This window comes from Morone saxatilis, unplaced genomic scaffold (genome assembly GCF_004916995.1).
Source record: "Morone saxatilis isolate NCDOM2014 unplaced genomic scaffold, NCSU_SB_2.0 Contig2, whole genome shotgun sequence".
Classification (NCBI taxonomy): domain Eukaryota; kingdom Metazoa; phylum Chordata; class Actinopteri; family Moronidae; genus Morone; species Morone saxatilis.
Genome location: NW_023339762.1, coordinates 18,233,251 through 18,246,976, shown reverse-complemented (window position 1 = coordinate 18,246,976; position 13,726 = coordinate 18,233,251). Strand labels below are relative to the sequence as shown.

Here is a 13,726-nt window from a genome sequence, read left to right as displayed (position 1 = left end):
CTTCTTGTGGCTTAAGAAATATTACAAATTACAAATTGAAAAGAGATGTAGAACTTGTCCCTGCTTTTCCTGCGTCTGTAACTTCTTAAGCCAGGCATGTTAAAGGCTACGACCCCGTCCCCATTTACAAGAGTATCCCATTACAACCTCCCTTCTAGATATTGCTATATAGCACACATACGAGGACCTCCCAGTCTGACAAATCTCCAAGAAAAACAAACGTCTTTATACTCTCACTTAAAACTGAGGCCATATTTATTCTTAGATTACCATCAGATAAACACAAATACCATCAAGTAAAGCACAAGTAGTGTACAACTGCTCTGTAACTCTGGTGTTAGCATCTGGCTTCCTACTGCTGCTCCAGGCAGGAGATTGCAGTCTGTCTGTTTCAATAATGCTGCTGGCCGAGGTCACAAAATTAGAAACACAGGGAATAGGACCTCAGTCAGAATTCACTGGGACACGCTTTGCCATGCTGTCATCACACATACACTTATACATTTATTCACTGAAAACAATGTACTATTTGTACTGTTTGATCTGTGTTTTTTACTGAAATAAATTGTTAATGAATAACTTTATTAAGCAAGATTAAAAGATGTTGGATTGATTTCTATATGTTGGATTTATATTACATAACATAATAATAGTAAAAAAAATACATTCAGTAGGATGTGTCAGTACATCACTGTGTGTGCAACATATCACACCTCTGACCACACCCGTAAATTATTAGATACTAAAATTACCAAAAGGTACAGGACTATTTGACAAAGTAGCAATCACACTTACTTCATACACAGACACAGTGAATAAAAGATGCACTTCCCTTTTTTTGCAGCTGTCTCTTGTGCAGGAAAGATGACATGTTTGGTCTGCTCCCAGTGGAACCAAAGAAAAATGGCCAGATGTGACAGAATAAAAATAAGCACCTCAGGTCATAACAATACAACACTTTTATTGTGAATATATTATATTTGCACAATAATCAACACCATATTATAAACATTTTTCTTTTCTTTCATTTTCTCTTTTATACAGTAAATAGTATTAGTGTACAAATGTATACAAAATTTATTCAGGCTAGTTCCACAAAAGAGTAATTCATGTACAGTAATAAAGCACAATCAGATATCGGAGGGACACGCACATGCCTGCACATAGACACGGGACCCTCAGGGTAAAACACAAGTCAACACGCGACTTTGATAGACAGGCATAACTTGAACACTCAACACCAGCAGCTCACCATGAAGGCGAGATGGAGAGAACTCAACTTTCATTTTTAAAATGGCTAAAACTAAAATACTTATGTGTGACCTTTATGACCCGTCGTAAAGTAAGGCAATGCAAAATTACCACTGGTAATAGTGTATTCTCAAAATTCTCTCCAAAAGGCCCGGATGCTGACCATAGGCATAGATAGCGTTCAAACACAGAACAAGCTTATCCCATGACATTGCAGCGTTTCGACACTGAGCCTTCAGTGTCTGCTTCACAGCACTTTATAGAGCAACACAAAAAGGAAACAAGCATAAGGAGGAGAACAGCAAGGAGAAGAAAAAAAAAACAGTCATTTTGTTACGCTGATCTCATTCACAAGTCATCTTGGCTCCTGAGTCTGGTGATCCAGAAAGGTAACAGAAACAGGACTAATAAAGAAAGGTGTTGGAACACAAGCTCAAGCCTTTGACCATGGAGGAAAATGATATTCCTCTCCCACAATCAAAATCACTGGTTGTTTATGACTGTTGCCTGGGCCACATAAATTTGAATATCTGCAGCAGAATTGGCCCATTTCACAACGTATCACTGCAAGGGCTACCCTGTCTGCTATACTGCAGCAAGCATTAGCATAGAAGCATACATGGTAAGAATACAACTCTGATGCATTGCTTCATTCAGATAACAGACTGTTTGAGCTACTATTTAGGCACTGGGAATTTGATGCATCAAATTGAAGACAACCAAAGCTGTCAGACCAAGTACAAACATATTTGAAATAGTAATATCCTAATAGATTTGATTCACATATGTGCTCTCTGACCTCACTTATTTCCCAGCGAGGTATCTAAGATATCTATCTACCTAACTAACAACGTAACTTGAATACTGATGTACACCCACGTCTGAGGAATCTCTTAAATAAACTAGCCTGCAGATTCTCTGTAGTAGGTCTGTGTGTATTTGTGGTCCTTGGTACTGTGTGGAGCTTTGGTGTCAGAGTATCGGTGTTGTCTTTAGCTCTGTACTGAGCACATGCTGCTACAATACAACACCTAGCTAGTCACAAAATGCTAGTTGAGTAAAAAAAGAACAAAAACATAAATAGATAGGTACAGTACATTTAAAAAACACTCAAACAAAAGGGATATTCTTCATAGTTGCACTGGATTCCAAAATAAACGATCATTACAGCATAATGATTCATACACAATATAATAAGCAACAAACAATATCGACAACTACACAAATCAACGCTGTCAGTGAACATACAGTCTTTGAATGATATTTAATTGGCATAGTGGGACAACTCTTCAACCTCCGCTAAATAATTTAGAACAAAAAACAAATTAGGCAGAATTAAAGGGTTTGGTTAGCTCTTACTCTTGCACCAGTATTAAGGAGTATATCATGGAAATGAGTGCAGCCGAGCACAGTAAATGTGTCTCTATTTTTGAAAATGACAAGGAGGAAATGAATGAGCACCCTTTGGCATTGGAAAATGGAAATGCTGATAAAAATGTCTTGTTGCAAATATTCTGCATACATCCTGGATGGCATAACTGGAGTGTCTTCCGGCTTCTTGTGAAATGAGATGACGATCAGTGTGTGAGTGTGTGTGTCTGTGTGTGTAGGGGTCATGAGTGTTGTAATGATGTGATGAGCCACAGCAGCAGTAGTTGGAGCCCAAGCATTGCCCACAGACACGGGCTTAGGCAGGTCCCTCCTCCACAATCAGAATCATCTTCCTGTTGGACAAATCAGTTGTCAATAAATGTAACAGTCTTCACCTACATCCAGTAGCTCTACTACGACTACCACCATCATCACTACCTCTGTATTAACAGTAATTAGCTAGCCTGGCTCTGTCAAAAGGTATCAAAATCCATACACCAGTAACTCAAAAGCTCACTCATTTACATGTTCAGTCTCTCTAGTTCAATCCATACAAAAACTGAAATGTAAAAACAACCATTAGTGGTTCTACAGGGAATATGTGCGGACTATGTCTTGACAGGGTGCAGAGCAAGGCTAGCTGTTTCCCCATTTCCAGCCTTCCAGCTAAACTAACAGATCAGTGTCACATCTAACTCTTGGCAAGAAAGCAAAGAAGCGTATTTCCCAAAATGAACTATTCATTTAAATGCTGTGTTGCAGTTATAGAGGTGTTCCGGACCTCGTTCTGCTTTTCGTGCATGTGTGTGTATGCACATGTACCTGCCCACGACAGTGTGTGGCTTTTTTTTGTATTTGATGGGAGTATTCAGGATATCCGTGCATGCCAAAGGCCTAGGAGAAAGAGGTGGGAGTCTTCTGTATTCAAAGGGCAGGAAAGCCATGTGGGACTTCCTCTGTTTACACCAGTGACAAAATGGACTGGCTTAGACACAAACTGTCTTCCTATAAGGAGCTCAGCCAAAAGTAATGGGACAGATGGAAAGAGGAAAAGGGACGCGGCCTACTTTTACTCTGTTCATCTACTTCCTCAGCCATTCCTCCCCTTCCCTTTGCTCCCCAGCACAGCCTCTCCACAATATAAACATGCAGGGCACATGAATTAGTGGCCTGTTATGTTTGTGATCTACGCCTTTAGAACACAATGAAAGAGTTCACAAAAATATGGGAAATAATTTTTCCAAATATTTAGACGTCTTATAAACCTTTTAAAGTTGGGTGGTGATGCAATGATCTCACACATGATGTATCCACCTCGCTCCTTTGTTTTACTGATTTAGCTCAAATGGTACAATACATGAACTTACATCAGATCTTTTCAAGGGAATTTTGCTACTGTATCGGGTCTCACTATTGCGTTGAAATCCGTAAAACTGAAAGATTTCTCAGTTTGAGGTAAAATACATCCATATGTGCTTACATATTGAAGTTTACAAAGCATTTAAAAGTTCTAAATAAATAGACTATGACTGTAGATATATTCACACATACATAGTTTTGTGCTGCTATTACGTCGAATTGATTTAACGCTTTTAACTGCCAAGATTCAGTCAGCTCTCCATCTGCTGGGGTAAACAGCAGTAGAAACTAAAACAAAACAAAAAAACAAGATGCCAAAGAAAGATGTAGCATTGTGTTGAGGAGAAAGGCATGCAGCCAAGGAATAAATCCCAATTGTTTGTTATTACAGTATGTTTGATACTAGTGGGCCATTTCCTTCTCAAATTATATTATGTATGTAAAAACAACTGGTAAATGCAAAATCAATAAATATATAAACATATGAATATAATAAAAATGTAAATGTGCATAAATCTATGTGTTTGTTTGAGAGTTATTCATATGGATCATCCTAAGTAACACAATAGATTAGGTTGGTTATAGTCTCAGAGGCCATGTTACTCAGATTGTGGGAGCTTGAATGGTTGTACAATAGGTTAAATGAGTAATGACCCAGATACTACCCAGCAAATATTACATAAGAAATATTTACATCAATACTGTGACGATCAGCATGCCATTGTAGTGCCTGATTTTCCCCTGTCAAGCACACTGTGGTGTCCCAGGAACAGTAAAGATCATAGTGGTTATAAGTCAGTAATGAAGCTGCATGAAGCTGTGTGTGAACACTGACCCTGAACTTAGCACCAGAAACAACAAGAGAGGTGTGGGGCTCAATGTAGAACCTCTGCTGATTGGACACAGGGGCTCATCCTAGCAGACAAGTGCAGCAGCCATTGAGATGCAGAATCACAAAACAAGAATGGCAGATGATGAGTGAAAAGATCACATGAAGCAAGAGAAATAAAAGATAATTGAGTGATAATTGCATGCAAAATCCATGAAATAAAAATAATTACAAATTAATAGATAAAATATAAACTGGATGAATAAATCAAGTATGGGGTGTTAGAGAAGGCAGCCAACAGTGCTGAATGCTGATGAAAACCAGACAGAGATTGAGAGAAGTCAACTGTGAAACCTCACTAATAGAGCTGCTCGCAGCAATATTCTCTGCACAAAGGCACATGTGTGGTTGTGTCTTACGTTTTCATTGTTGTCAAAACACACGTCTGGTCCCTTGCGGTATCTGGGATTCTGAGCCAGCTCACATGGATCCGGACCTTCAGCTGGACATTCCACTCTCAGGAAAATGTGATTTATGAATGACAGTGCACATTTAACACTTTTAACAACAACAAATAAATGATGTGCTGACTCTTGATTTCCCAGGCCAAAAAAACATTATGTAGTTCCAACTCATCATTAGCCTTGGCTAGAGATACCCTGATTTATTGTTTTCCAGATATTTGCTGCTCCTCCATTAACATCTAAGAGAGATTCAAATAAAAGAAGTCAAAAAAGAAATAATTATACATGCTACTTTTTGTGGTCCAGCAGTATTGAAGTAGCGATTGTGAGTAAGTTATTCATTGTGTCCCTGATAAAATAAACAATGTATTCTTATGAAGACATTTAAAATAAATCCTCATCAATAAGTTGTTTGTGTATATGTATTTAGTGTGATAGAGCAACATGTGTGCAGTGTATGTGTGTCAGTGTTTGTGTGTGTTGAGTGGTGTCCTTGTTAGCAACTGGAGGCCCTTGCTGGGACCCCATGGCGACCTCTGATGATGACACCTGTACTGTTACACCAGCAGGAAGCTACATTCAAGACACATCTGTCAAACAGATATCCTGAAAAAATTCAAACTCTACACACACACAAACACACCTACACACACACACACACACACACACACTTATATTGTACACACACACAAACACACTGCTGCACTTAACCTTAATTCAACCTGATGGCAGCATACAGCCCAGATGAATTAAAACAAAGAAATCTAATCTGGGAGTAATGTGAGACAGGCTTTAATATGTGTGCATCTGGTTTACTGTTCACCCGTGAACATTCAGTGGGGACCTGCTGCAAACTCCTTAGGTGTGTGTCCTTGTATTGAGAGTTTAAAGCCCAACTGTCATAAGGGTGATGGATGGAGGGCTGGAAAGTAAAAAGGAAGTGTAACTCTATGTTCGATTTTTACGAGTTGAGTGAAAGGATACAGGGTTGTTCGGCCTGTCTTAGCGGCTTGGGGTCACACGACAAACACGTTGCTTTGGCATCAGTGATCAGGAACACCAGGTTGGTGTTAGGCAGCTTCTCGGCACGATACATCCTAGAAAGCACACATGGCCACACACACATACTGGTAAACAGTCTATACAGTATTCAAACAGTAAAATACCTGTGGTGTGAGGATATCATGCAGCTCCAATTTACATGCAATAACAAATTATCTACAATAGACTGCATTTGCATTTAGAATATACAGTATATGCTGCATACACATGCACGTATGTGTGCAGTTGTGCACATATGTAGACATTTATACCTCTTCTCTGCACTTGAGGATTGGCTTTTTATGGTAGTCATGAAAGTTTTTGTGTCTACAGTCGTTAACATTGGGGAGTAAAGTACCAGACACGTGGGACTCATAACACCCAGTAATTACAGCCATATTTAACCCCCACCGACAGCCCAAATTGACACAAAAGGAGGTTAGAGCAAAGTAAATGTGCAGTGGTCCGTGAATGTGTGTGTTAGTGAGTTTGAAGTATAGCCAGAGAGCGAAGGAAGAAAAACAGATAAAAGAGCTTTTGTGCCTCCCTCTGCAATTCCGGTCACTGACAGATCAAGGTAATCTGTGTCTGATCAGAACTCATCAGAAAACAGCTGCCTAAAATCAGGCTGGAAAACAGAAAGAGGAAACTAACCCTATTCTGGACCCATCCCTGCAGACCATTAAACAGAAGGATATCCAGGAGAAAGATACAGTAAGAGGTGGAAAATCTTTAATATTGGCAACGATTTACAGTATGAGTGGATAGAGCCACAGAAATAGAAGCACATGGAAGAAGATTTTTACATAAAATCACAAAAATAACAAAAATAAACTCTCACATACCTGGAACAGTTTCCACAGTCCAGTACACCTGAGTAGGATCTTTCATCATTGTCAAAGAAGTACTGAGTCTGCTCTGTGATGCAGCTTTCCTTAAACATGGCATCTGGTATATCTTCATCTGCTGACTCCGCTGGAAATAAGACACAGGTTTGATAAAGAAAAATAGGGGAAAAGATTTGTGAAAATGTATGAGATTAAAATTGACCAAATACAGTTTTCTCATATAAATAAGGCTGACGGTTACATTTTACACAATCACAGAATTTGTTACCCACCTGCCTGTAGAAAGTTGGGGAACATGAGACCAAAGAACAGCTGCTGTAGTATCGACCTAGACACAGGGAAGGAAAAAAACAAAATGAGTCACACGGATGAGTCAGTAGACCATGTTAAACTTATTGACACTGAACAACCAAACACTGTTTAATAACGGCCACACATCTGTCTAAGGCTAGAATCACTGGTGATGTAAATGCCAAGGAAAGTAACAGTCATTCTATTTTCAAAATCTGGTTATACTGCAGTCATACAGGTAGTGATGCAGTATAATGTTGTGTAACTGCCCATGTCCTATACTGACCCTCAACAAAATACAAGCCCACTCCCAAACAAACTCCTACCCTTAAGTACAAATGTACTCCCACTCTAAAACGCACACACAAACAAACACAAAAAGTGGAAGAATAAAAATACACAGAAACACAAAACAAACAACCTGTACACTCACCAGGCAGCACTGGAGGCCCACCAACCAATACTGAGGAAGTCCGCAATGGTAGGCTGGAAAGGGACAGGAAAATAAATTCCAAAATAAAGCAGGTAGGGACAACAACAAAAACACATTTTGTCATGATTTTTTGTATTTTATATTATATAATATTACGCTAATGAAATCCAAAACAAATATGATTCACAATCGCAATATTAGCCCCATCCCTACCAAAATGTATAATAAAGGCTAAAATGGTGTAAATGCATAAACGTGTAAGCACTAATCATTAGATAGATAGGGTAACTGCTGTCAGGCGGATCGTGTCAGTGAGTATCTAACCACATAGACGGAGCGGGGTCCTGCTGCAGCCTTGCTGTCTCTCTCTGGGTCGCAGACAGACTGGTAGTCATAGGTCTTGTTGAAGGAGTACAGGGAGGTGTTGACCAGGTTGACCATCAGCACAGGATCCACCTCGCCAAAGAACTGACCTATCTAGATGACAAAAGCAAACAAACAAACAAACAATAAAAGCAGTGTAGGGTGGTGCTTGTGCAAACAAAACATACAGCTATGTATTATTTTCTCTGACAGGGCTTTTTAGGCTTAGCCACATCACTGCACTGAAAATTAGCATTTACGTCCTTAGGCATTCAACCATTTTTTTTGGTTTACGCTTGTATTATGTTATTTGAACCAAAATACCAGTTTAAAGGTGAAGCCGGTGTAAAATAGAAGGAAGGGCACATATTGATAATCCCATGATTACAGTAAAACCTATGTAGTTTCACAAGTAGTTAAACACCTGGTGGATGAGCAATCAGGGGATTGGTCTTATTTTCTAGGGGCAGGCTTAGGTATGAATGAACTTATTCTTACAGGGCTGAGCATATAAAATCTACAAAAATGTTTGATAAGCAGATATGTAAAGATGGTATGTAAAGAGGAGTGACAGCCAAACAATTCTGATTCATGATCCCAGTGGACACCAAATGTATCACAAGATGTGAAAAAGAGATTGGAAGGTGCTTATTCAAATGCTTGAAGACCATAAACTGTTTGCCAGACATTGTGATGGCAGAATGGATCAAAGAACAGATGTCCTGTCTTGACAAACATGAAACGTTTCCAAGCCCACTGTATATTCTACCGCTGACACACAAGGGCCTATAGTAGCCTGAAAGACTGGAGTTAACACAGCAGAGCTGACTTCTTACATACACGGGGGATTCACTTCACTATAGCTTCCATAACTGACTAAGACCCATCAGAACCTTTCCTTTGATCCTCCTCTACTGGCTAGTGCTTTACTTTACTGGAGACATGTATGTACTGCTGGAGCTTTCAAACAGCTCAGAGCTAACAGGCCATTCTCATAACTTAGCTGACTCATAAGCCCTATATTTGACCTGCATGAGACTGACGGATCCCTGTGACAAAGGAAAGAGGAGCTAGGTATGTAGAAAGGTAGAGAAAAGAAATATGAATTCTGGCAAAGTCCTTGATTTTAACTTTCTGACTATGAGACTACAGATGTTTTATGCTGCCTTCACATGGAACCTGTAAGCTTGTGGTTACAAAGCTCTTAGAAATTTCTGAAAATTTCCCCTTGGAGGTTGTGAATACCACAAGGGGAGCTTCATTTCGACTATTCTCATGAACACGGTAACGCAACCTCATGTGAAGGCAGCATTATTGTGTAATGGTTAATGATCACTTACTGACCATTTAGATAAAGACAGCAGTAGCTAAACTAAACATGATCATGATAAGGAAAATGGTTAATGGTAACTCACCAGGGTGATATACTCATCCTGATTGGACATGAGAAGAAATCCGCCATCGTCCAGGATCACGCAGTCTACATGCTGCAGGGTAAACATGTGAACAGTTTGAAAATGAAATAAGTGATAAAAATGTGGACATTGAAAATAGTCTGAGTCTTTTAAAAAGAGATTACTAATTAAGCTTAAATACATAAATACACTGTAGGCAAAGGTTATCATAATGGATTATTCCTGTAACGTAACATAAGAGTCCTAATCAAGGCTGTTACCACAACCATGGAAAGGATAAAAAACGTCTTAGTGAAGACAATCAACAATATGTTTAAAACAAAAAAGAGTTCTCAGTTTAGAAAAACTTTGTTGTTGTACCTTGTCATTCCTCAGACAGCCACAAATCTCATCCTTGCACTAAAAGGTAAAACATGAGTCAGACAAGAAATTAGTACTGTACACCAATAGATAAAAGTGTGATAAAAGTGTTAATGCAATACAAATACACTTTATTAACACAACTTACATTCAGTTTCAGTGTAGCATTCATGAAACTGTTCATCCAGAATGAGACATTGAGTTTCACTCCCACCACTACAGAACAAACCACAAAACAGGGACAACTGTGATTAATAGCCAATGGGTGATTTCATATATGTTGCATCACAAAAAGTCATCAGTATGGTATTAGAAAGACTGACCTGCTGGTTTGAGCGTGACTTCGTCAATCGTGAGGTCCACTGCTTTGCTCACTAGAATACCTGACTCAGAAACAGCCTCCCTGCTCTCTGCTGCAATTGAGAAGGGATACACAAGGGAAGGTAACCAATAATCATGGCAATTTAACTGAGATCATGTTTAAAAGTACATAGCAAGAACATTTTAGAATGTGAATCACAGTTAAACAGGAATAATCGCTATCCGTTGTGGGAAATTCCATGCATTCTTAGCTGCTTGTAATTTATGTAAGTGGAGTGCAGACTGTGAAGCCAGTACATGTGCTAATCCAGTCAAGTGTAGCTTTAAGCAAGGCTACATTACACTGACGTATGCCTGTCCTGATGTCTGTTAGAGAGATCAGTGCAGATAACAGGAAGTATACAGGGCAGGGAGGAGGGAGGGTGGTGATGATCGCTGAAAGACACAGCAGGAAAAGGAGAAGGATAAAGAGAGTGATATCAGAGGCCTGAGAGTGTGATCTTTGCCAGTAAGGTTGGGATGACGTCCAAGGGGAAAGAGCAGGCTAGGCTCAGTGCCAGGCCACACTGAAGATCCTCACGCACAGAAAAGTGTGCACAACTACACATATTCAAACCGTTCAGAAAACTTACTGTTGAAAGATGGAGCTGTGAAAATATAAATTTCATTGTCCAGGGTCCTTTTGTAGAAGCTGGACTCATATGTCTCAGGATTCTCAGTCCACTCTTCCCCAGCACTAAAAACATTAATACAGTCACATACTATTATATATGGACCAGTATAGGCATAAAACACCAAGCAAATATGCGTGATCTATCCAAACAATTTATATTTTAATCTACAGCCAAATGTTAGTCATTGAAATAGGAGTCACACCCAATGTAGTTGATATATGTCAAGGGCATGATCCAGTAAAAGCAATAACTGATTGTATTTCATGTTTTATTGTTGGAAAGAATATGCATTCATCTTCAGCTGGAATGGTGTATTCTGACCAAGTGGAACCCCCAAGTGTAATTCAGACAAAAGTAGCAGCAAGGAAATTGAGAAAAATGAGCTGCATTTGGCTGCTGGATCTGTGGATGTGACCCATGTCCTATTCTGGCCTGGCAAGCTCTGGGAGTTCAGCTAAAAGTGTCTAATCCTCTATGTTCTGGAAAATAACCCAGTGGAGTAGGTGAGTAAAGCAGCCAAAAGCGCTCAACCTAAGAGTATTACAGTCTGTATCCATTTTCATCTCACACATTTACACCATCAGTTATTTGGGCAACGCTTCGCGTGTTATTTTACAACACCAGAGCTAATGCTGGAAGTGAAACTGAGAAGAATGAGGGGAGAGTACCTTCTTGGGTAGACTCTTGTGATTCCTCCATCTGTAGCTACAAACCTGGCCAGTATCCCATCCCTGAGAAGATGGAAAACAACAGCCAGTCAAACATCAAAGTCAATCGCACATATTATAAAAAAGTGTTTGTGAACTGTGAGATCAAGCTGCAGACACGACACAAATTGTTTTATGCCCAAAGTCACTTGTCTCTATATGTCCTAATATTAAACAGATACCCTGCAGTGTATGTGGAAATGTGCTTTTGGATTATTTCAGACAAGTGGGCATACCATGAAAAGAAACACACTGATGTAATTATTTTATTTTCCTCTCAAAACAGCATGTCTTGGCAGAGGCAGAGTATGGTTGGGTGTGATATGCATTTTGTGCTTTGCTTTTATCACGTTTCACTAGTTGGACATGATCGAATCACCCAGAGTAGAAAAGAAAAACTCTGGCTCAGTTTGTCAGTAAATTGTGCATGAAATAAGCATCAGCTATGGTACAAAGCAATAGTGTACACATGCAATGCAGATTTCCATAGAAAATATACTCACTTTTTAACTTTATCTTTGCATTGCTTAAAACAGAGAGGAGCAGAAAGTTTTGGCACTCACACTGTCTGCTCCTTCCAAAGTTTAACCAGTTCAGCTGTCAGACCTGCATCCAGGATTAGTCGACTCACCAGGGACACATTACCTACAGATTAAAGACAAGATACATTTTACATACAATACAATAACAATGCTTAGTAGTTTAAATATGTTAATGGTAACATGACTGACCTATTGTTTAAGTCCGGGCAGGGGAGATGAATATGTTTTGCTTTTGGCCTGCACAAGAATTACTACTGACGTGCCACTGAGCAAAGCACTTAACTTGATCTCATGCCAATTTATCAGGAAATTGTCCAGCAGGGAGACATGTTTTTGTAGGTCTTCTCTGAGTGACCATTAGACTGTCAGACAGCAGGAAGTACTTTCTGAAGGATTAGTTTTTGTAGCTTTAAGAGACAGATTATGCCAAGGTATTGAGTTCAAACCCCAGTGTGAAGAAAATTACTTTTCAAAAAATAATAACGTTAGCATACAGTTTATCTTGAGTGTTGTTTTCATTTATGTCCATAACTTTTCGCAAAAGCTCTATTGTGAGAACATACTGTACTCCACAAACAGCATCAGGAAAGGCATTAATGCCTAAGTATATGACTTGACCTCAGTTTGAAATGGAACAAGTATACCTAAATCCATTAGCTGGATGATGGTGGTAAGCCATACTAGAGGGGAGATCCATTAGATGATGACAAATCCAACATCATGAGTCACTGTGTAGCATGACAGCATTGGGCTTCTAGGAATCTTAGTGGATCATACTGATGTCACTCGAATTACACAGTACTAATCTAATGACCAAAGTCATGCTCTGACCTTCAGATGCTAACCAACGTGATATCAGAGTGGCAAATTCTACCATGACTAACAATAAAACGTACCATGCATGTACACATCACAATGCAACACAGTGTATATTGCTTTAGGTGACATTGTGTGGATTTTAGAATAGTTATACGATTTAAAACAATGCAGCAAACTGACATTAAAACCACTGCAAATGTGTCAAGTGAAATAACAGCAAAAACGTTGGATGACTCACATGCATTTGGGGTGTTTCTATCGATGTACTGACTGAAGTCGAGGAGAAACTGGGTGTTGTTGAGTGACAACTTCAGCTCTTTGCAGTACTCCCTGAGGAAACAGTATTGATCACTTTCAATCTCAGTCCCTTGTTTGTTCGTGTATAGTGAAAGTGGGTTGTACAGTAGTGTCGGGATCACTCACCTTGGAGCGATGTAGGTGTAACCAAACTCATCAAACCTCTCCAGCTGTATGGTTTCCATGGCTTTTGAAAACAGAAAAACACCTGGTTTAGGCTCATTATGTAATTGATGAGATTGAGGATATTACCAACAGCAGATTAGGTGTTTAAAGTCTCTATCTTTATTAATGAAATAATGTAAAGACACTGGTATTTGTGCATTGAGATGACTACGTGA

At 39.3% G+C, this 13,726-nt stretch overlaps 1 protein-coding gene across 1 annotated transcript in view; it reads right to left on the bottom strand.

Annotated features, from left to right (window-relative positions):
• Positions 1 to 981: 981 nt before the first annotated feature.
• LOC118331086 (voltage-dependent calcium channel subunit alpha-2/delta-1) overlaps positions 982 to 13,726 on the bottom strand; it is a 55,854-nt gene continuing 43,109 nt past the window's right edge. The window contains exons 23-38 of the mRNA XM_035665865.1: positions 13,512 to 13,572; positions 13,327 to 13,418; positions 12,291 to 12,372; positions 11,689 to 11,751; positions 10,979 to 11,082; positions 10,349 to 10,438; positions 10,174 to 10,241; positions 10,026 to 10,064; positions 9,666 to 9,737; positions 8,212 to 8,364; positions 7,888 to 7,940; positions 7,436 to 7,491; positions 7,161 to 7,290; positions 6,259 to 6,371; positions 5,230 to 5,312; positions 982 to 2,975 (exon numbers count right to left, since the gene is read on the bottom strand). Coding sequence (XP_035521758.1) covers positions 2,865 to 2,975; positions 5,230 to 5,312; positions 6,259 to 6,371; positions 7,161 to 7,290; positions 7,436 to 7,491; positions 7,888 to 7,940; positions 8,212 to 8,364; positions 9,666 to 9,737; positions 10,026 to 10,064; positions 10,174 to 10,241; positions 10,349 to 10,438; positions 10,979 to 11,082; positions 11,689 to 11,751; positions 12,291 to 12,372; positions 13,327 to 13,418; positions 13,512 to 13,572 — 1,370 coding nt within the window. The 3' untranslated portion in view covers positions 982 to 2,864. The remainder of the gene's footprint in view (positions 2,976 to 5,229; positions 5,313 to 6,258; positions 6,372 to 7,160; positions 7,291 to 7,435; positions 7,492 to 7,887; positions 7,941 to 8,211; positions 8,365 to 9,665; positions 9,738 to 10,025; positions 10,065 to 10,173; positions 10,242 to 10,348; positions 10,439 to 10,978; positions 11,083 to 11,688; positions 11,752 to 12,290; positions 12,373 to 13,326; positions 13,419 to 13,511; positions 13,573 to 13,726) is intronic.